This window comes from Podarcis muralis, chromosome Z (assembly GCF_964188315.1).
Source record: "Podarcis muralis chromosome Z, rPodMur119.hap1.1, whole genome shotgun sequence".
NCBI lineage: Eukaryota > Metazoa > Chordata > Lepidosauria > Squamata > Lacertidae > Podarcis > Podarcis muralis.
Genome location: NC_135673.1, coordinates 9,683,374 through 9,706,592, shown reverse-complemented (window position 1 = coordinate 9,706,592; position 23,219 = coordinate 9,683,374). Strand labels below are relative to the sequence as shown.

Here is a 23,219-nt window from a genome sequence, read left to right as displayed (position 1 = left end):
TTCTCCTTTCCAGCTATCAAGGTGAGCTGTGTGGGTTCCTGTGGGGTCTCCAGCAAAATAAATGACACTGCGTGGACTGTGGAGGAGCAGTACTTCAATACAACCCTTTCAATGGCTGATAAAGGTATGATGGGAGGAGGAAACTCTGGATGTAGATGGGTCTGGTTGTTGAAACAGTTGTGTGGCAGCAAGGACTTGTACTGTCTCCTGAAGAGGTCTCAGACTCTTTTCCTGGTAGCTGGTAAAAGTCAAAGCACAGCTATGCATAAGTCTCTAACTCTGCCTTTGGAGTGTCAGACTAGGACCTGGAAGACCTGGGTGCAAATCCCCACTTGGCTATGAAGCTCGGTGGGTGACCTTGGGCCAGTCACTACCTCTCAGCCTAACCTACCTCACAGGGTTGTTGTGAGGATTAAATGAGGGGGGGGACCAGTAAGGCTAGCTTTGAGCTCCTTGGAGAAAAGAGGGGGGAGGGGTAGATATGCAATGGGTCAATCGGTAACTACAGTCTGTTTTCCCCCTACCCCGGTATTATGAGGCCATTGTGCTTCTCCCCTTATATTGAGTCAAACCATTGGCCCTTTCGCCTTTTATTAGAAGATGCTATAAAACCAGGTGTCTGCTTGGCAGGGGGGAAGAGCTTAACAAGTGGGAAATGCTCTTCTTGCCTTTCCTCTTCTAGTTGCCACCTGCCTTGCATCTTGCAGGGCATCCTGAATACAGCATTGGCAGGTGACCTTGGTTTGCAGGTGGGTTGGTAATGGGAGTGGGCAGGTCCCAAACCATGTGGGATTTTACAGCAGGTGCAAGCAGCATATGGTCCTCCAGGTGTTGCTGAACTTTGCCTCCTGTCATCCCTGGCCACACTGACCATGCTTGCTGGAGCTGATGTGAGTTGCAGTTCAACAAACTCTTGGAAGGCCAGAGGTTCCCCACACCTCCTTTAGAGATGAGCACCAGAACCTTGGGACTGGAAACGGATTGGAAGCCGGAGGGACTATTGAGCATTGGCAAGGTTCTGTATTTAAGAGGGGCTTCCTCTGGTGCCCATGAATCTCTTGAGTCCCCCACTCCCCTGTGTCCTCTTGGTCATGAGTGATAGCCCTGGAGGTGTTTCACTTGCACCCACTCCCCACCTGCTATCCTCTTGGTGGTGAGTATTGCTTTTTAACTTCACAGTACCAGCACCTTTTCCTTCCAAATGTTAAAAGTGTAGCACTTGCTGTAACAGCTTCGTGGTGAATACTGACACCTTTTCTTCTTTTTTTAAAGCACTGGTTTTGAGGGGCATTACCTCTCCACCACCACACTTGAGAAGTGCATATTATTATTATTATTTCATTTATACCCCACCCTTCCCGGTTTAAAAATCGGGCTCAGGGCGGCTAACAGCAAATATAAAACAATGATTAAAAATAGCATAAAATACAACGTAATATGCAGCATCAATATCAATAAAATTCAAAAATTCTGGGGTCATTTTGGGCAAGGGGGGGAACCCAGGCAGTAGACATCAAATGATCGCCAGGGCTAACTGGCCAAGTTGATCCTACTAGGGCCAGCAAGGAGACCAGGGAAGAATTTAAATGTGGGGTCCCAGAAAGGGTTTCTTCATAGAAGAGAAAAGGGAATAGAGGATCAGGCTGATTCAGATTGAAGGCCAGGCAGAATAGCTCTGTCTAACAGGCCCTGCGGAAGGAGTTCAAGCCCTGAGCTGAAGGAGGAAGTTGAGAGAGTGACACCCTTTCCCACTTCCACTTTCGGCTCTATATGCTTTTCAAGGCTCAGATTAATTCCACTGGGTATACAGCTTTTAACAAGAACTCTTGGAAAAAGCAAAACGTTTGTGCGCTTTAAATTTAAAATTCCTTATAATACTGTGCTTTAATGCTGTAACCTGTGCTGGGACCTTAGGGTGAAGGGTCATACCTTGGATGAATACGCTTTAGGTTAAGCATTTTCGGATTGTGCTCCAGGGCAACCCAGAAGTAACAGAACGTGTTACTTCCAGGTTTCGCCGCTCGCGCATGCGCAGACGCTCAAAATGATGTCACGCTCATGCGCAGAAGCGGCAAAACGCAACCTGCGTGCGCGCAGTTGCGCAGTTGCATGTTACAGTCACTTCAGGATGTGAGCGGGGCTCCGGAACGGATCCCGTTTGCATCCAGAGGTACCACTGTAATCATTTGTCTCTTGCTAGTTCAGAGAAGCAGAGAGAAAGGTGGCTGGGCTGGTGGCGCCTACAGAACTTTCCCAAACCCCCAAATGCGCTCAAGTGGCCTTGGAGGGTCGGTGGCCCCTGCTGTACTAACTGCAGTTCCCCTGCTACCTTCAAGGGCAGCCCCATGTACAATGTAAGGTAGAGTCATATTAAAGAGAACCAGTGTGCTCCCAGCAATAATGCAAGTTCTCCTTCTTGCATCCATCCTGTCCCTCAGAAGGAAGGGCATTTAACTAGTACAAAAAAAATCGCTTTTCTGGGCACAATGGCTTCCTCCCTGGTGGGAACAGCATCTTTCTTTGGGGGGCTGCCTCCTCTTGAAAAGAGCCCCTGCCCACCTGAAAGATTCCTGTTAATGAGCCACTTGGCACAGACCCATGGTGTAAGGTGTATAGGGGACCTGGCCACGTTCCAGAGACTCTCTAGGGTTGAATGATCGGCGCCTTCCACTGGCTGGCAAACAGGTTGCAAAGGGCACAGATTAATTTTGAGCATCGAAACTAGTTGGTGAAAAACAGCAGCAGCCACTGCTGCACAGTGGTGCTTTGTTAGTAAATGTACACCGGAGGGGAGGGGAAGGGTGTGTAAGAGCAGAGGAATTTCAAATGACGCACTGAAAAAAATGGGAAATGTGGCCGAAGGGAGCAGCCAGACTCGCTTGGCAACTTCTGCTTGACTGCGGACTTTGAAGCAAGGTGAGGGGAAGCTACTTGTACACCCTGAGCCAAAGTGTTGCTCCAGCTTCGATCCTCAAGCCCACAAGGCGGTGTTCCTTTGCTGTTGCAGGTGGCCTTGGGATCTTGCTTAGAGCCTTGGTTTGTGTGTGTGAGTGAGTGAGAGAAAGAGAGAAAGAGAGAGAACAAACTTCAGGTTGTTGTCTTCAGTAGGAGGTTCCTCTTCTGCCTTTAAATGCCCAGAGCAAAACGGAAAAAACCAGCTGAGGATTTCATCCCTCCAAGTGTTTTGGCAAGTTCTGCAGCAGACGCGTACTCCAGTCTGAATCTGGATTGCTGGGCTCTGACTCTTTAAAGGGCACTGGCTCTTGAGAGGCTGTAGGGCATCTTTCTGCTGATAATTTGTCAGCATGCTGCCTCTGAACATGGGGGTTCTACCTGGCTATTGTTTGCCAAAAGCTATTGATTAGACATCTCATCTATGGATTTGTCTAACTCCCTTTGGAAGCCACCTAAATCTGCGTCCGTCACACCTTGCTACACCTAGTTCCTCTATAAATTGCTTGTTGCATGAAGCGATTTATTTTGCCTTCCCTGAATTTACCTGGTCTGTAGGTTTTCATTAGGTAACCTCCAAGTGCTAGTATTATAGCGAAAAACAGCCTCTGTGGCCACTGTCTTTTGGTTTTGTAGGGAAAACATGTCGTGGTGCTCACAAACTACTAGATAATTCGGAGCGTTGTTTCTTACAAGAGGAGGTAAGTTTAGATGAAACTGTAGGTGGTTTATCTTAACCAGGCTTAGTGGTTACATTAGAGGGAGTGGATGGCACTTTGCTCTAAACCACTGAGCTTCTTGGGCTTGATGATTGGAAAGACAGTGGTTCAAATCCCCGCAACGGGGCGAGCTCCTGTTGCTCTGTCCCAGCTTCTGCCAACCTAGCAGTTCGAAAGCACATCAGTGCAAGTAAATAAATAGGTACCACTGTGGTGGGAAGGTAAATGGCATTTCTGTGCACTCTGGCTTCCGTCACAGAGTCCTGTTGCACCAGAATTGGTTTAGTCATGCTGGCCACATGACCTGGAAAGCTGTCTGTGCACAAACGCCAGCTCCCTTGGCCTGAAGCAAGATGAGCACTGCATCCCATAGCTGCCTTTGACTGGACTTAAGCGTCCAGGGGTCTTTTACCTTTTTTCTTTTTCTTTTAACCTTTAATGGTTACATTAGTCCTATCTTTACTGCAGTTCTGCTAATTGACATCAGGGCCTGGGTGGGAGCCCAGATCAGTGTTAACCAGGCATAGGCAAATTCGGCCCTCCAGATGTTTTTTGGGACTACAACTCCCATGATCCCTAGCTAACAGGACCAGTGGTCAGGGATGATGGGAATTGTAGTCCCAACACATCTAGAGGGCTGAGTTTGAGGAAGCCTGGTGTTAACCATTGTTAACTTGATGGAACAAGCAGCCAGGGATAACTAGCCAGTTAGGCAAACAGAGGGAATTGGATATGTGAGCAAGGGGAAACTATGTGCAATCTCGTGACCCTCTTAACCACAATTAAGACACAGCTCTAGCACAACCTCATTTGCAGAGCTAAAGGAACCTTTAGCCCTCTAGATGTTGGTGGGCTATAGCTCCCATGATCCCTAACAATTGGCCGCGATGGCTGGAGCTGATGGGAAATGGAGTCCCAGTACTGTACTAGTTTTATGGGAAAGCAATGCAGTTGATGGGTCCCGGAGAGGCAAAGACTGCATAGACTGCTGTAGGTGTAATTGTTCTTTTAACTTTTTAAATATGGTTCTATGTTTTATTTGAGATACACAGTGATACCTCTACTTACGTGCCCCTCTTGTTATGTATCCTTCAGGATACGCACGTGGCAAACCCAGAAGTACCTATTTATCTACTTGCACTTTGATGTTCTTTCAAAATTCTAGGTGGGCAGGAGCTGAGACTGAACAACGGGAGCTCACCCCATCGCGGGGATTTGAACCGCTCACCTTCTGATCAGCAAGCCCTATTTCATCCCCTGCCCTCCCCCCCTCCCCAATGCACAAGTGGCCACCCTCCAAGGGATTGTTCCCCACTCCTTAACTTTAGTTTTTGGGGACTGCACTGCTGGTTCTTCTTTAATTTTCTTTAAAAGGTTGCTGTTTTCTTCCCTACTTTATTTTTTAAAAAATGCTTGGTAATTTTTTGTTTTTATGGTGAGGTGTTTTTAGTTGCTTTTGAAGCTGCTCTAGTTGCTTTTGATGTGCAGGGTCTAAAAATATTGTTTTTATTTTACGAGAAGTGCTTCCTTTGATGATGCTGTTGTGATGCTTTCTGGGTGGTTATGAGGCTGCTGGTACTTATTGCTACTAATACCGATAATGATCATACATAATAACAGCAATAATTTTAAAAAGAGAACTGGAATTGATTACCAGAGTCTCCTAGGATCATGGGGGAGCTGCCACATACCAGTAGTTGGTTCATCCAGCCCTGGCTGGCAGCAGCTCTCAGGCAGAAGCCTTTCTCAGTACCTGATCTTTCTTAGTTAAAGATGCCGTGGGCTGAACCTTCTCCCACTGAGCTCTGGTCCCGGACTGCTCTCAAACTTTATTTTATTTACTTATTTCAGAAAAAATATATATACTACTGTACTTGATTGCAAGACAAAAACAAAAGAACCTCAAAGCTGTTTACAAAAAAAGAAAAAAAAAGAAAACCAGTTTTGTTGATTTTTTTTTTTAACCAACTCAGTTCGAAACAAGAAAATTTAAACTTGCAAAAATAGTTAAAACCAGATTAAAATACAGGTGAGCTTTCTACATGTCTGGGTAAAGGTAAAGGGACCCCTGACCATTAGGTCCAGTTGTGGCCAACTCTGGGGTTGCGGCGCTCATCTCGCTTTATTGGCTGAGGGAGCCAGTGTACAGCTTCCGGGTCATGTGGCCAGCATGACTAAGCCGCTTCTGGCGAACCAGAGCAGTGCACGGAAACACCGTTTACCTTCCTGCCAGAGTGGTACCTATTTATCTACTTGCACTTTGATGTGCTTTCAAACTGCTAGGTTGGCAGGAGCAGGGACCGAGCAACGGGAGCTCACCCCGTCGCGGGGATTCGAACCGCCGACCTTCTGATCAGCAAGCCCTAGGCTCTGTGGTTTAACCCACATGTCTGGGTAAGCTTGCCTAAACAGAAATGTTTTTAGCAGGCACTGAAAACAGTATAGTGGAAGTCTATGCTTGATGTAAATAGGCAGGGAGTTCCAAAGTGCAGGTGCTGCCACACTAAAAGATCGATTTCCTACAAATGCAGAATGAGCGTTACGTGGCACCTGCCTGCTCTGTAGACTGGAGCAGTCGGACAGGCCTTCATGGAGTAAGGTGATTTTTTAAGGTAAACTGGTCCCAAGTTAATGGGAACTTGGTAGTTCTGGGTGCATCTGGACCTCCTTAGTTCCTGTAAAACATTTCACAGAGTCTTTGGGGAAGCAACACTGACCCACTGGCTGGGTAGTCTGTCTGCACTCCAGAAAGCAAGCTAAAAAGGGCACTTCCTTCTTCCATGCCTTCAGACAGCAAGCTGAAGCCACATGTGCAGATACAAGCCTGGCTATGTCTACCCCTCTGTGTCTGAATTCCCATCCTTCCTCTGACATCACCTCCATTTGCAACCAGGTGGAGTTGTTTGTGCATCACATAAACCTCTCAACAGCAGCTTACTACATGCACAAGAGCTGAGTCACCAGACGGACTCAGACCACAGAGGTCCATCAGCAGACCTTCTCGGAGGTCCAGAGAGGCCTGTGCCACTTCCAGCTTTCAATGCCCCTGGCCATTAAAAAAAAAAAGTATTGATGACTCACAGGGGTGGGGGGAAGAATGCATGTCTCTTACTAAATCACAACTATACTTTGCTGAAATTTGGAGCTTTAAGCTGAAAGAGTGCATCACGTTTGGGCTGATGTGTATAAATATATAACAAATGTCTAAACTTGTGACTCTGGCCCAAAGGCCCAAAGGCCCAAAGGCCCTCCTGGCTCTCCCTACATCACTCCCACCTCCTCTAATTGGCACCTGGATCTAGAACAGGATGAAGGCCTGACCCAACAGGTGGTTCTTGGTTTCTTGTATAAACATGTGGGTTTTCATTCGCTGGGTTGGTAGCAGAGGGCGTTTTGTATTGGAGCTGTTTGCTCCACACGCAGCTATCCCTTTTGACTTTGTTGCATCATCATTTGTGCCAAGTTTCTTTGTGTGTGTGTGTACCTAATGACACACACCATACACTACCAAATTGGTTTCCAGTAAGGTTGTATGCTTGTTAGTTCAACTAAGCCTTTGGTTTATTCAGTGCTGGAATGGAGAATGTAAGACTGCTTCTGTCAGGCCACTGTAACAAGGAGGGCTTCCCTCCAAGAACCCTGAGAACCATAGTTCATTAAAGGTTCTGAAAGCTGTCAAGAGACCCCTAGTCACCTCACCAGTTTCCCCCCCCCTGAGAAAAAAGGTGGGGGAACTTACCACAAAGTTGGTTGGTTAGTTTATTGTGGAGCCAGTCACAGTGCCACCCCCCTCCCTGGGTAGTGGCTAAATGTAAGAAATGAATAATAAACTCAAGCAGACAATGGTTTGGATTAGAAACGACCACAACTTACTGATTATTGATATAAGTGGATTTTTGGTTTCAGGTGTATACCCATTCCGGCCCTTGGCCCCAGACAAAAAATAATTATTATTTAATTTTTAAAAGGTAAGGGGAAAAGGTTACCTCAAGTTTAAAAATAAATAAATTTCACCTTGCAGAGGTACAATTTCAGGATAGGTCATCACACTCAGTCCCTCTTCCCAAGGAACTGTGGGAACTTCAGCTCTGTGGTGGAGATACAGCGTCTCCAGTCAACTATTGGGACCCTTAATGAGCTATACTTCCCAGGATTCTTTAGGAAAACCATGACTGTGTAAGTGATACAGGAGTGTCGCAGTGGATACGACCAGCTTGCTTTTGCTTCAAATGATAAGCTTTCTATCTCATTCTCCTTTTCCACCTTCAGACGTAGAGGCCAAAATAGGTTTGAATATATGCAGTCTTAACTGGTTAGTGGGCAGATGACTAGTGAATAGGAAGACTGGAAGCTGCCTTATACTGAGTCAGACCATTGGTCCATAAAGCTCAGTATTGTCTTCATTGACTGGCAGAAGCTCTCCAGGGTTTCAGACAGGGGACATTCGCAGCCCTGCTTGTTGTTGTTTAGTCGTTTAGTCGTGTCCGACTCTTCATGACCCCCTGGACCAGAGCACCCCGGGCACTCCTGTCTTCCACTGCCTCCCGCAATTTGGTCAAACTCATGTTTGTAGCTTCGAGAACACTGTCCAACCATCTCGTCCTCTGTTGTCCCCTTCTCCTTGTGCCCTCCATTTTTCCCAACATCAGGGTCTTTTCCAGGGAGTCTTCTCTTCTCATGAGGTGGCCAAAGTATTGGAGCCTCAGCTTCAGGATCTGTCCTACCAGTGAGCACTCAGGGCTGATTTCCTTCAGAATGGATATGTTTGTTCTTCTTGCAGTCCATGGGACTCTCAAGAGTCTCCTCCAGCACCATAATTCAAAAGCATCAATTCTTCGGCGATCAGCCTTCTTTATGGTCCATCTCTCACTTCCATACATCACTACTGGGAAAACCATGGCTTTAACTATACAGACCTTTGTTGGCAAGGTGATGTCTCAGGCCTGCTAGCATCATGTAAATATATGGTAAAGGATTAAGCAGTGGTTCCGCAACGTAAGCTTGGGTTAAAAGTGGTTCCTGGGGCTGAAACAGTTGGGACAAGCCTGTTCTGTACTAAGCTAGAAGGAACATAATAAATTGCTTTGTTCCCAAGTGGGTGTTCCAAGCCCCTTGACTGTTGCTCCACGGAATGCAGCTCTTCTTCCCCAGCAGACAGGATCTGGCCACTCTTGGCTCCTTGCAGCTCCCAAACAGCCTCCCTCACAGAAAATGATGAAGTTACCTTTGCTGCTCATGTTTCGAGTGTCTCTTCTCCTCTGAAACCAGATCGCCTCCTCCAAAGCATCCAACCTGTGCCTTGTTATTATATTCTAGAGAACAATTCAGCAGTGTGGCCAGTGAGGCAGGTTGCAGGCACCTGGATGGGATGGGAAAGGCACAGAGATATGCTTGCATTCAAACCCATGGAAACTTGGCCTCTATCCCACAGACTTATCTGCACCTCAGAGGGGAGAGGGTGAAGGAGGTAGTACTAGGGGAGAGGGTTCTTGCTTATATAAGGGTCTTGCTTATATTTCTTGCTTATATTTTGACCTTCAGGGTCGAAAGAGGCCAAATATTTCTATTGCCATTTCAAAAGATGGATAGCAAGTTTTTGTGTTTTGTTAGCTTACTATCAGTGTGTATTTTTAACAAAAGATAGATTCCGCTTAACTGCATATAAGTCCTCTAAGCAGTTTACAAAGTATATCAACATTGGAATTATCAGCAAAAAAACAACTCGTAGGAAGAGCAGAACGAGTAAACTCAACCATTAAAAGTATGCGTTATAAGGTAAAAATACGGATTAAAATATATGTCAACTTCACATGTCTGGGGAGGCGTGCATAAACAGAAGTGTTTTTAGCAGGCACACAAAACAAGACAGCAAAGGTACCTGCCTTATGTCAATGGTAATTGGGCAACAATCAAACCAAAAACTTAAAAGAGTGGGAAAGTATGGAAGAATATATTATAAAACATTGTTCCCAAATCAAACCCTTGATATGTATTGACTAAATTTCACAAAGTAAAAATTCAGATAGATATGTTATTTATTGTGTGTAAATGAGATAACAAAGGTAATCAACACAACTAAAAAGAAAATAGGATAGAAGAAGCTGCAGTGTGGTTGTGGGAAGTCACGGGTGAAGAAATGTGGATATTATTTGGATTAGTTTTACACTTAACATAAGTTAAAGTATAGATTGGAATATGCAATTGTATAACGAAAGAAAATCAAATAAAAAGCATCACAGGGGAAAAAATGTCAATGGACAGAGAATTCAGAGCTTAGGATTTTTGGCTTGTTATTTTATTGGTTAATCGCGTTATTTGGGGGAGGGAGATGTTTCAGTGACACTTAATAATGAAATAAATTAAAATGGGTAAAATTAATTAAAAGCCAGATTAAAATGATATACAACACAAAATTCCCCCAGAGACCCCCAACTCTCATCCAACTGTACATACAATAAAAAGAACAAGCCTTATCCCTGCCACACTCCCAGCAATTAAAGGAAAACAAAGCTGGGAGACCTTTGACCCCCCCCCCCCGATGCTGATGGACTCCAGTTCTTATCAGCCCCAAGTTTTAGAGTTGATGGGAGTTATAGGTCGGAGTGTCCCCAGCCTTTGTGTGTGTGTTTTGAGTTGGCATCTGTCTGTCTCAGGAGACAATGGAGGAGTGCATCTTTGGGGATGAAGTCAAACTGTTGGAGAGTTGCAGCACCTGCTGTGGCTGTAGAGACCGAAATGGGAGAGACATGTTCTGTTGCAGCTGGGGCAGTTGAAGGTGGCTTGTTGTGCTGCTGCAGATGCATCATGGCGTTTCTTCTCTCTGCTGTCCTCCCTGTGGTCATTTCTCCTCTGGTCACTGCTGTGGATTGATTGATTGTCTCCAGGCACTGTGGTAATCTGCAAGGAATTCCCACTATAACTATTGAGGCTGTGTACACACCACACATTAAAACGGATTCATGGGAACTGTAGTTTAGGGTTACTGGGAATTGTAGCTCTGGCATGTTCATTCTTTTTAAACAATCTTTAAAACCCCTCCTTTCCTGATCTTGCTGGCTGGTGAAATCTGTGCAAGTACAGTGGTACCTCGGGTTAAGAACTTAATTCGTTCTGGAGGTCCGTTCTTAAGCTGAAACTGTTCTTAACCTGAAGCACCACTTTAGCTAATGGGACCTCCTGCTGCCGCTGGAGCACGATTTCTGTTCTCATCCTGAAGCAAAGTTCTTAACCTGAAGCACTATTTCTGGGTTAGCGGAGTCTGTAACCTGAAGCGTATGTAACTTGAGGTACCACTGTATCTCAATTACCTCAACAATAAATTAGTGTGTAACTTGTCAAAAAACCGACAAATCATCCTTCAAAATATTTGTTGCTTTTATTGTCTGTCCCTGGAGCAGGGGGAGGGGCATGACCGGAAAATCTTCCTCTAAGCCTTGCTTACACTGGCAGACCATCAATATATACTGCTCAGTTTTTCTTTTCTTTCTAAATGAAAGCTCCATATGGCTTTCTGCAGAAATAAGGCATGACACTCTCCAAGAAGTTTCCTAGCTATCTCTCCACTGAGTTCACTGCTCCCACCTAAGCCCCTGCCTGTCTCCCTCCCTGGACAAAGGGGACAATGGGAGGGGGCATTTACAGGTGGAATCTGACCTAGCAGCCTCTAGGCATAATGACTTTCTCTCAGAGGTATTTTTAGCTGTGAACAAATTTCAGGAAAAGCTTTTGTGTGGGGAGACACTGAGCCCTTTGTTCAGGCTTCTGGGAATGAAGTAAGCCGTGAATGGTTCTTAGAGTTTTATACACTGAACTCCTGTCTGCCATGATCAAGACTTTTTTTTTTATTTTTAATGGGGCAGAAATGGCATTTTGAGCAAATCTTGGAGGGGGAAAAGGGCTGTTTCTCTGATCAAGACTTCTTGGACCAAGGTAACTTGAGGAGAGTCAAGGTGACTTGGGAAGAGTCTAGCCCAATAGTATCTGCTTGAGTTTTGAACTTCTTTCTGAGGCCTTGTGGATGAAGTCAACCCCCAGCCTTTGTGCTTGATGCCCTTAGCTGGAGATGCCAGGGGGTTGACAGTGGTGCTTTATGCCTTCAATGCCAGGGTCTTTTACCCACTGAGCTATGGGCTTCTTTGCAGTCATACCTTGGGTTACAGATGCTTCAGGTTGTGTTTGCTCGGGATGTGGACCACTGAAACCTGGAAGTACTGGAACGGGTTACTTCCGGGTTTCGGCAGTCGCGCATGCGCAGAAGCTCTAAATCACTCTTTGTGCATGCACAGACATGCCGAATCACAACCCGCACATGTGCAGACGCACCGCTGTGGGTTGCGAATGTGCATGCCGCACGGATCATGCTCGCAACCCGAGCATCCACTGTACATGGATCCAGCATTTCCTGCTGCTAGCTCACATTACTTTTATAAGCATTTTACAACAACCCTCTAGGGTAGGTCATTGTCATTATCTCTCCCACCACCCCCATCATGCAGACAAGAAGCTGAAAGTGGCTTTGTTGCAGACTTCCTAGCAAGGACATAGCAGGAGTGGGGTTCAAACCGCAACCTCTGAGAACAACACCAACCTAGTATTGCTGTTGGCGTCTAGCACAGCACACTTTAGAATGTGTGAAGAACTTGGCAGACATTCATTCATCTTTGCAACAACCCTCTTGTAAGGCAGGCTTGCATTCCCCTGTACTGTGTGCAAACCTTGGCCCATCACCCCAAGGCATCTCTCAAATGCACCACTCCCTGGGCTCATCCAAACTTCCACTTGTCCTATGCTTTTCAGGCATGAGCCTGAGTGGTTTTTCATTCTGCTGCTTTTAAACCCACTGATTAACACTGAATCAGAACATAAATGCACAGAAAACCCGACTGATGTTTACGGACAAGCAGAATTGTGGATGAGCCCTCTGTCGGCTTAACTCTCCTTGACTGTGAAGTTGCCTAAAGTCACTAACCAGCAAGTCTCTTTTTATTAACAACTCTCAGTGTTTGAGAGCTGCTGCTTTGTGTATTGTGAGTGCTGTCAATTGCATCTTTTCCTCTTCCCCCTCTGGGGCGGGGATTAGGCTTTTGTTTGCTCTGTAAACAGAAATACACAGTAGACACCAAGTTTTATTCTGTTCTCTCAACAATCAAGGGAAATATTTTGTTGGGGAGGGGAGAGAGAGAGAGAGAGAGAGAGAGAGATTTTGCTGGGCTTGGTATGCAAATAATGGGTTGTGGAGAGAAGGTAGTTGTCCTTCTGCAAGCGTTGACCTCTGCCACAGCAAGGAGATGCTAAACTTCCTTGTGCAAGGCTCACACTAAATGCCAGAAGAGAACAAAGATACAGTGTTGGGGAGGGGAGGGGAGGGAAGCAGAGCTCTAATGTTGCTTCAGCAACAGCCAGCCTTATACAGTGGTACCTCGCAAGACGAATGCCTCGCAAGACGGAAAACTCGCAAGACAAAAGGGTTTTTTTTGTTTTTTGAGCTGCTTCGCAAGACGATTTTCCCTATGGGCTTGCTTTGCAAGACGGAAACGTCTTGCGAGTTTGTTTCCTTTTTCTTAAAACCGTTAATACAGTTGTGACTTGACTTCGAGGAGCAACTCATAGCACGTGGTGTGGTAGCCTTTTTTGAGGTTTTTGAAGACTCTGGTGATTTTTGAAACTTTTCCAAAACTTTTCCGACACCGTGCTTCGCAAGACGAAAAAAATCGCAAGACGACAAAACTCGCGGAATGAATTAATTTCGTCTTGCGAGGCACCACTGTACTGGGCCCTGTATAGGAGTATGGAGCAGGAACCGGCAAACCACTCCAGTATCCTTGCCAAGAAAACTCCATGGACAAAGACAACAGGCGTGCCTGGCGTGCTCTGGTCCATGGGGTCACGAAGAGTCGGACACGCCTAAACGACTAAACAACAACAACATATAGGAGCAAGCAGTTCTTAAGTTGTATAACTTGGGTTAAATACTTAATTAGTTCTGGAGGTCCGTTCTTAACCTGAAACTGTTCTTAACCTGAAGCACCACTTTAGCTAATGGGGCCTCCCGCTGCCACCACACTGCTGGAGCACAATTTCTGTTCTCATCCGGAAGCAGAGTTCTTAACCCAAGGTACTATTTCTGAGTTAGCGGAGTCTGTAACCTGAAGTGTATGTAACCCGAGGTACCAATGTACTCTACTTTCACATAAAGGTACTTCTTCAGTTAAATAGGGGCCATCAGTACCGGATTTACGTATAAGCTAAACGAGCTATAGTTTAGCGCCTCACTCTCTTGGGCCCCCCAAAAAAAGTTTAAAGGAAAAAACAAACTGGATGTACATTTCCAAAATATAAGATGAAAAACAAATAAAATAAAACCTACATATAGCAACAGTGTTTTGTGTTCTGTAGGCTCCAGTAGCTTAGGGCCTCATCGAACCTAAATCCAGCCCTGGGGACCCTGTTCTAGCAGTCTTTGCTCAGCTGACCACCTTCACACGCTTTAAAAAAATCTTAGCAGTTTATTTTTCCTTTTACAGTTGTATGGGATTTGCATTCCCCAGTGGCTACAAATTTGGAGTCATGCTGGGATGCATTTAGCACAGCGCTGCAGCTGTTTCCTCAAAATGTTGCACAGAGGTCAAGGGGTGGCTTCCCCTTTTGGATGTGCTCCTCTATACACCTTTCGGAGGAAGAGTCATTGGTGCCATCAAAGAAGGCCTCTGGGCTGGATGTACAGAGTTGCACTAAGCAGAATGAGCAGGAGGGCCCCCAGACACAGCAAGGCATCAGCAACGCAGGAAACTGCCTTATACTGCACCAGGCTATTGGCACATGTAGCTCATTATTGTCTACACTGGCTGGCAGCAGCTCCTCCGGGGTTTCAGGCAGGGATCTCACCCAATCCTACTTGGAGATGCAGGGATTGAACCTCAGACCTGCTGTACGCAAAGCATGATGCTCTACCTGTGAACTATGGCTCTTCCAGCTGTGAAGCGATACAATGGTACCTCGGGTTACATACACTTCATGTTACAGACGCTTCAGGTTACAGACTCCGCTAACCCAGAAATAGTACCTCGGGTTAAGAACTTTGCTTCAGGATGAGAACAGAAATCGTGCTCCAGCGGCGCAGAAGCAGCAGAAGGCCCCATTAGCTAAAGTGGTGCTTCAGGTTAAGAACAGTTTCAGGTTAAGAACGGACCTCTGGAATGAATTAAGTACTTAACCCGAGGTACCACTGTACTGTCTAAGGAGGGGATGGTGTGGTGCACAGGTACAGTTAATTTTTCCAAGTGTGCCAGAACTAGACAATAGGTGTCTGCACCGAGCTTAATTTATACAGGGTGAGTCTTTTAAAAGAGGCCCCGTGGAACATGTGTACTCTGTATCCACAGGACCTCTTTTAAAGGACTCGCCCTGTATTTGTACCTGTAGTTGAAAAGCTACTTCCGATCCCCCTAGTGGCCAGGCAGGGTATAATATTTCAGCCTAGTTTGTAGGACAGAAGAGCCTGAAGCTGAGCACACTGGGGTAGCCAATGTTGTTGGATAACAGCTCCCATCCTCCCATCATGGGATCCTTGGCCATTCGGCATCCTGTGTGGGGCTGATGGGAGTTGGAGGGATGAAAAATCCACCCATGCCTGAAGGCCTTTCAGCTTCCTGCCCAGACTCGTAAAGGTAAAGGGACCCCTGACCATTAGGTCCAGTCGTGGCCGTCTCTGGGGTTGCGGTGCTCATCTTGCTTTATTGGCTGAGGGAGCCGGCGTACAGCTTCCGGGTCATGTGGCCAGCATGACTAAGCCGCTTCTGGCAAACCAGAGCAGTGCATGGAAACGCATTTTACCTTCCCACTGGAGTGGTACCTATTTATCTACTTGCACTTTGACGTGCTTTCGAACTGCTAGGTGGGCAGGAGCAGGGACCAAGCAATGGGAGCTCACCCCATCGCGGGGATTTGAACCGCCAACCATCAGATTAGCAAGCCCTAGGCTCTGTGGTTTAACCCACACCGCCACCCACGTCCCGCCCAATCTCATAGTCCCTTGCTCTACATCGAAGGCTGTGTGTGGAGTACTATTTGTACCCACATGAACCACAAGGAAGGTGTTGGGGTCAGTAGGCTTCATAAGACTTGGCAGCTTCTCTGCCATATCATAAATCTTTGCAGCTGGAAGACGGCACACCTCCCAGGACATCCTGCTACCTCCACACACTGCTGCCTCTGCCCCCCTAGGCAGGGAGTCCCTTACCACCACCACTCGTCTCCTCCTCCTCCTCTGAGGAACGGCAGAAATGGTTCTGTAAACTGTGCCTTCCACAGACATTTTGGTGTATTCTGAGGTCTGCAACTGCTGTCCTTGCTCCTCTGGCCCAGAATCAGTGTCCAAGGTGAGGGCATGGAATCAACCTTGCAGCTCCAGTAATACGTGGATCCTGGCAGTCTCACATCCGCATGTCGTGTTCCTCCAGGGGTTCGTCTCCTGCATGGGGAGATCTTCCACCTCCCTAGGGGGACCTCATCTGCATCACTGTTCCAGGACAGTCCACTCTGCTCTATCAAGGAATTCCTCCTCTTGGCCAGTAGCTCAGAGTGTGGTTAGTGAGCTCAAGTTGCTGTGCCTTCTCGTTCAGCAAGGCAACCAAGTGTAGTTTTGCACCTTCTTGGGCAAGAAGACAAACATGGCACAGGTGTTGCTGGTCACTGCAGCAGCTCCCTCACCACCCATGTCTCTTGGTCTTGGGTACCCCCTGAGGCAGCACTTGGGACCTTCCCCTCAAACCACCCTCACAAATGCCCCGTTTACAAGTTCATATAATAATATCACACAATAATGATACTATCATATTTTACAGCCATATCATTAAATCATGCAATCACAAGATCACATTATCATACAATCATAAGATCCCAATACAGTGGTACCTTGGGTTAAGAACTTCATTCGTTCTGGAGGTCCGTTCTTAACCTGAAACTGTTCTTAACCTGAGACACCACTTTAGCTAATGGGGCCTCCCGCTGCTGCCGTTGTGCGATTTCTGTTCTCATTCTGAAGCAAAGTTCTTAACCTAGGGTACTATTTCTGGGTTAGCGGAGTCTGTAACCTGAAGCGTCTGTAACCCGAGGTACCACTGTATCTTACAATCATAATATCATACAATCATACAAGCACAACACCATATAGATACAGATACATAATCACAACATCACAAGGTCATACAATATTTCTTCTGAAAGATTCTGAAAGATGTTTGCATTTCTTCTGATATATGCAAATTGTGTGTAATTTTGTATAAAATTTGCACTTTTGCAGCCAGTTTCCCCTAATATAGTATAGGTTTTTATATTGCTTTCATCAGTATAGTATGTATTTTTATGTACACTTTCCTCAAGTATATACTCTCTTTTTTTACATACTTTTTAAAATTGGAGATCCGCCCTGCAAAATTTGGAGGGGTGTGAATTTCAAATGATAGATGCATTGGGTTCATCTGCTGCCTTTGGGAAGTGTTAATTGGGTAGAGTCACAATTAAATGGGAACTGATTCAGTTTCTCACATGTCTTCATTTGCATCCCAAGGTATGAAGATCTACAAGCAACATTTAGAGTGTACTTGTATTACTAAAGGGTATGCTGGTGACAGCATTCATCCTAATCTTTTTTTTAAAAAAAAATTTTAAACAGTGAAAAATACATTTTTAGTTGGTGTTCTTTTTATTTTTTTAAACTGAGCTTCTTTCACCCTCGTCGTACGAAGTCAAACATTTTCATGTGAGATGTTGAAGGCCTGTGGATTATTAATTAACTTGAAGCAACAACTAGTAAATTTCATACAGTCATACCTCATGTTACGTCCGCTTCATGTTACGTTCTTTAGTCCCACAGCGACCCGGAAGTACTGGAAAGGGTTACTTCCGAGTTTCGCTGCTCACGTATGCACAGAAGTACTAAATTGTGTGTGCATGCGCACAAGCACCAAATCGCACCGCGCACCTGTGCAGATACGGGGCTTCAGGTTGCACTCTTTTCATGTTGCGAATGGGCCTCCGGAACGGATCCCGTTCGCAACCAGAGGTACCACTGTACTCTATGTAAGAATGTAAGAATGCAGAACGTAAAAAGGGACCGGCAGCTGGATGAGGCCAGGGGCCCATCTGGTCCAACATTCTATTCCTACAGTGTCCAACCAGATGCCTCAATGGGGAGCCCACAGGCAGGACTTGAGCCCAACAGCCCCTCTCCCCACCCCCTTGTGATTCCTAGCATCTGCCACTCAGAGGTGGACTGTCTCCAACAGCGGAGGTGAAACAGAGTCATCGTGGCCAGCAGCCTGTTCCTCCATGAATATATCTAAACCTCTTTTGAAGCCATCCAGGTTGGTGGCCCAAATTGCCTCTTGTGATAGAGAACTCTCCCACGTAGGGACCTCAGGTGGAACTTATTCAGCTTCTGTCTTTAGAATAAGCTTGGTTTACCTTTCAAGATTATCAACCCTAATCAAAATCTCAAACAGGAATGGAAATGTGTAGAAGAATACATGACCAAAAGATGCTCCAACAAGAATTTATTGATATGTATAGACTGATTTCACAAAGTTAAGTTAAGCTAAGCAGATATATAAGATTGAATGTTTAATTATCAATATACAAAATTACAACCACAATAATAAAGTTGCAAAATAATAACAAGGAAGTCACTCACAGGTGAAGGGAAGGCACAGGGCAAGAAATAAGAAAGGGATAAATGTTGGAACTTAATGAAATGCGAAAATTGAATTTAAGAATATAATGTATATGTATCAATATGTAAATATCTCATATAGGTAAAGGTAAAGGGACCCCTGACCATTAGGTCCAGTCGTGGCCGACTCTGGGGTTGCAGCGCTCATCTCGCTTTATTGGCCAAGGGAGCCAGTGTACAGCTTCCGGGTCATGTGGCCAGCATGACTAAGCCGCTTCTGGTGAACCAGAGCAGCGCACGGAAATGCCGTTTACCTTCCCGCCACAGCGGTACCTATTTATCTACTTGCACTTTGACGTGCTTTCAAACTGCTAGGTTGGCAGAGCAGGGACTGAGCAACGGGAGCTCACCCTGTCGCGGGGATTCGAACCACCGACCTTCTGATCGGCAAGTCCTAGGCTCTGTAGTTTAACCCACAGCGCCACCTGCGTCCCATCTCATATATGTATTGCAACATTAATATATAAAAAAAAGTCTCCAGTAAGATGGGGCATCTGGTTGGCCGCTGTGAGATCAGGATGCTGGACTAGATGGGCCTTTGGCCTCATCCAGCCGCAGGGTTCTTTTTACGTTCTACCCCCCACCCTCACTGAATAACACTTCCTGGGATTGCAAGTGCAGAGAGAGCTCAGGTCCTGCCTCTGGGCTTCCCACAGGTATCTTGTTTGTCAAGGTGAGAACAGGATGCTGTACTAGATGGGCCACTAGCCTGACCCATGCTCTTATTTCACTCTGTGTCCGCTGTTGGAGGCAGTATATGCCTCTGGATAGAAGCTGCTGGGAATTACCAGTGGAGAAAGGGTGTTTGCATTCAGGCCCTCCTTTTGAGCCTTTCACTGGGGCCACCTGGCTGGGCACTGTGAGGCCAGGATGCGGGTCTAGATGGGCATGTGGCCTGTTTCTTCTTAAGTCCTGTTTTACAGTTCCCTGCTGGCTTATTCTTTCACCTACACTTATTCTGCGTTTATATTTTGCAGGGGTCCTGGCAGCTGGGGAGCACACATTCCCTTTCCAGTTCCTGCTTCCAGGTACAGTGAATTTATTATTTTGCTCTCTTGTTCCCATTGATTTCCAGGGCTGTGACTGAACAGTGACTTCAGACTTCCTATAACCTCGATTTTAACGTCCTGTGAGCACAATCACAGGGTTGCCTGGGGTGTCATGCAAGTGCTTAACTGCTGTCAGATATTGCTGTTATTATTGGTAATTTTATTTGGATTTCTTACCTGCCTTTCACCCTAACTTACCATGGCAGGCTGCAATGATTTAAAATACACTGTTAAAACAGCTTACAAGTAAGTTAAAATCATAGGAGTGTGGTGGGTCTCAGTTGCATCAGCGGACAGAAAAAGGAGGTTTATTTTCAGCATACGACAAAAACTACGCAACGGAGGTGTCAGATGCACCTCTGTGGGGTGGGAATTCCAAAACCTGTGCAAGAGCTAGCCATGGTTTTGTGTCAAGTGAATGAATGTGAAGGAGGTGTTGTTCTAACAACCACCTGTCTACTTTGTTGCTTACTGTCCAGTCCAGGGGCTTTTACTAGCTGTCAGATTTCCTCCACCGCCTCCTCCATCTCAATGTTGCCTTTGTAGAGAGAGGAGGAGGAAGAGGATGGGGACAGAACTAGAATGGGTTGGCTCTTCCTCCCCTTTGGCAGCACCTCCTGTTGGGCTCCCTGTCTTATTTATTGGTTCTTTTATTAAATATATATACAACCCTTCATCTGAGTTCACATGGTCACAAGCCACTATGGGCTCATACACAATAATTGTTCGCTGTGCTTTTTAGGCACAAGTCTGTGCTTTTCCAGTCTATTTTAATTATTTCCTCCTCAGCCGCTTTCCTCATGGAAACCCACTCTTTGAGGCACTTGGCAACTTGCAGAAAAGCCCAAATGGTCGTTTGTTCCAATTCGGCATTAAAGATCAGGTTTTCTTGGGGAAAGTGGTGGGGTTGGGGGAAAGTACTCTAGCACTGTCCAGGAAAGTGCGGGTCTGTTGCCTAGAAAGCACGGTGCGAAAGGTAGGTGTGAATCAGCCCTACAGCTGAATATGTGGAACAGAAGCTGATTTGCTGTGCTCCCACCCCCCAATTTGCACCCATCAGGGTCTTCAGGTTCAAATCATGCCCTCCATTCTCTCTCTTAATTTTTAAAATTGGTTGTTTCTATATAAAACCGTGAAACATTAAACAAGAACATTATTCCCCCCCAAAAGAAAAGCCTGCTTATTCATCATAGGGTTTTTTGTTTTTTTTAATTGAATAGCTAAACTGTGTGTGTGTGCATAAGACCATCTTCTCAGTCATGAAGCTCACTGGGTGGATTTTGGGCTGGTTACACCTTTCCTGCCTAGCCTACTTGAAGAATTGTTAGGCTGGTGTCCATGGGGGTGTTTCCAGTTTGTCTTTTTGTTTGTTTGTTTGTTTGTTTGTTTGTTTGTTTGTTTAAAGGAAGCTTGGGGTATAAAGAATAAACAGTTAACTAAAATAACTAGTAACTTCTAAATCAGTAACTTTCTAAATCTCTTTGAAAAAGAGAGTTTAAAAATGCTTAGAAAGAGGGGCTGTTGAAGAACGTGTCTGTCTGGGGCTGTTCATAGTCCATGCAAACACCAAATTAAAAACAGACTTTGATGCAAAGCACAGAACTGAACATTCCTAAGAATATTTACATTCTGAAATTTGATATCTATACTAATTATGGATTGTATGGATTTCATCATGCCATTTCTGGAACATCGATTTTATCTTGTCCCTTTTTAATAAAAAAACAAAACTGTACCATTTTTCTACTATGTATGCTCCATATTTTATTCTGCAATGTACATTGCTTAGAGAGCTATGATTGCAGGTGATTCGTGAATATTTTAAACAAATAAAAACAATTGGCATTTGTAAGGCAGCTTACGGTATCCGCCTGCTTTTCCTTTTTTTTAAAAAAAGCAACAATTTTCTAGTCCTTATGACCTGCGCAACATAAGGCCCATTTGCAGCTCCCCCAAGGATTTTGGGTGGCCTGCAAAAAATGTAAAAGAAAGTAAAGAAGTAATGAGTGCTTTTCCATGCACCGCTTGAACTGCCTTCCACTATTGTGCCCAATGTTTTTCTTCTAGGGGAAAAAGGTGTTGGTACTGCATACCCCTGAGTACCCCCAGAATAAAAGCGCTGATTGTGCCCATCATGTAATTTGGTGGGTGGGTTGCCACTGAACATCCTCTCCCGTTTGTCACATAACCCACGGCAACCAACCATTGCCAATCTATCTCTAGTTCGAGAGGAGTGAGAGTCATATATTTCTGCTGTGTTTTTGGTCGTTACTGGCATTGAACAGGGACCAACGCAGCTGACACCCGCTATGTGGTGAGTGGCAGCAACATGAGGCTTCTTACCCCACCCTTGCTGCCCAGCAGCCCACCAAGTTAATTTATATTAATTGAAATTCCCCTTTTTAATAATATGGTTTATTCGCAAAACAGTTTAATCATTAATTATACCTTTACTTGGAAATTGGTCCAAAGAAGTTTGTTGTTGTTGTTGTTTAGTTGTTTAGTCGTGTCCAACTCTTCGTGACCCCATGGACCAGAGCACGCCAGGCACTTCTGTCCTCCACTACCTCCCGCAGTTTAGCCTGTTTTAATTTTGGCCCCTACCTACTGCCAAGTTGTGCAGGTCTGCCTTATGGAAAGGGCCGGCTCAGTCATGAGGTGAAGTGAAGTGATTGCCTCAGGTGGCAAGATCCATCAGGGCAGCAGATCCTGATGTCAACCTTTCCCCCAACCCCCACCTTATTCCTGATGTAGATCTTCCCTTACCATTTCTTCCCTGGTGGGGAGGGAGGTGCCATTTTGGGGTCTGCCTCAGGTGCCAAAATGTCTTGGTTTAGCCATGCTTATGGTTGTAAAATGCCCCCATCACCCTCCTCCCCAAAGCCATCAGAAATCAAGAAGATGTACGGTTTTGGTTTTACTTCTAATGTTTGTAAAACATATGCATGTCAAAACCTTTTCCTAGAGTAGAATGAGATTTTGGCAAAATATTTTTGTTGTTCTTTTCTAGTGCAAGTCATAAGAAAGTGTGTTTGTGTGGGTGTTTAAAAGGTGGGGGGAAGTACATTATATGCCATGTCTCGACTCTTTTCTCTTTGGAAAACAGCTTCAGCTCCTACATCCTTTGAGGGTCCCTTTGGGAAGGTCTTGCACCAGGTCAAAGCTGTGATAGAGACACCACGGTTTTCCAAGGATCACAAATGCAGCAAGATATTCTATGTTCTCTGCCCGCTGAACCTGAATGACATCCCTGAGATTGAGGTAAGGGTTGGTGGGAAGGAAGGAAGGTGGTATGCACCCCCACACCTTGCTTTTCAATCCCAAGGGATAGATCATTAAACCACTTTGGGAATTCCGTGAGGGGAATAGGAATCTCCTCGCCATCTTCAGCAACCTTAAACTATAGTTCACAGGATTCTTAGAGGAGGAGCCAATGATGGTTCAAAGTGGCCTCATAGTGCTTTAAATGAATAGTGCAGGTGGGGCCTAAGTCAGTGGCAGGCAGGCTGTGTTTTCCCTTCTCATCCTAGTGTTCCTTTTCTGCAGCAGCCAAACACAACGTCGATCACAAAGAAGTTCAGCTACAAGCTCGTGAAAACTGGCAACGTGGTCCTGACAGCCACCACAGACCTCAAGGGCTACGTTGTAGGGCAGGTCATCCAGTTGCGGACAGACATTGAGAACAAATCAGGCCGGGACACAAGCACCATTGTAGCCAGCCTCATCCAGGTAACTGGGCTAGACTTTTGATAGTGTATTTTAGGTGCTCAG

The 23,219-nt window shown here is 45.6% G+C and overlaps 2 protein-coding genes across 3 annotated transcripts in view; one reads left to right on the top strand and one right to left on the bottom strand.

Annotated features, from left to right (window-relative positions):
• The window catches only part of SLC31A2 (solute carrier family 31 member 2), a 989,995-nt gene that overhangs the window by 169,261 nt on the left and 797,515 nt on the right, over positions 1–23,219 (bottom strand). The gene's annotated exons all lie outside the window — the stretch shown is intronic.
• ARRDC1 (arrestin domain containing 1) overlaps positions 1–23,219 on the top strand; it is a 53,710-nt gene that overhangs the window by 26,862 nt on the left and 3,629 nt on the right. The window contains exons 2-5 of one of the 2 annotated variants that reach the window (XM_028715349.2): positions 14–124; positions 19,377–19,427; positions 22,555–22,709; positions 22,998–23,177. In XM_028715349.2, the coding sequence (XP_028571182.2) occupies positions 14–124; positions 19,377–19,427; positions 22,555–22,709; positions 22,998–23,177 (497 nt within the window). Of the gene's footprint in view, positions 1–13; positions 125–19,376; positions 19,428–22,554; positions 22,710–22,994; positions 23,178–23,219 lie in introns of both variants that reach the window. The other variant, XM_028715348.2, reaches the window with a different exon arrangement.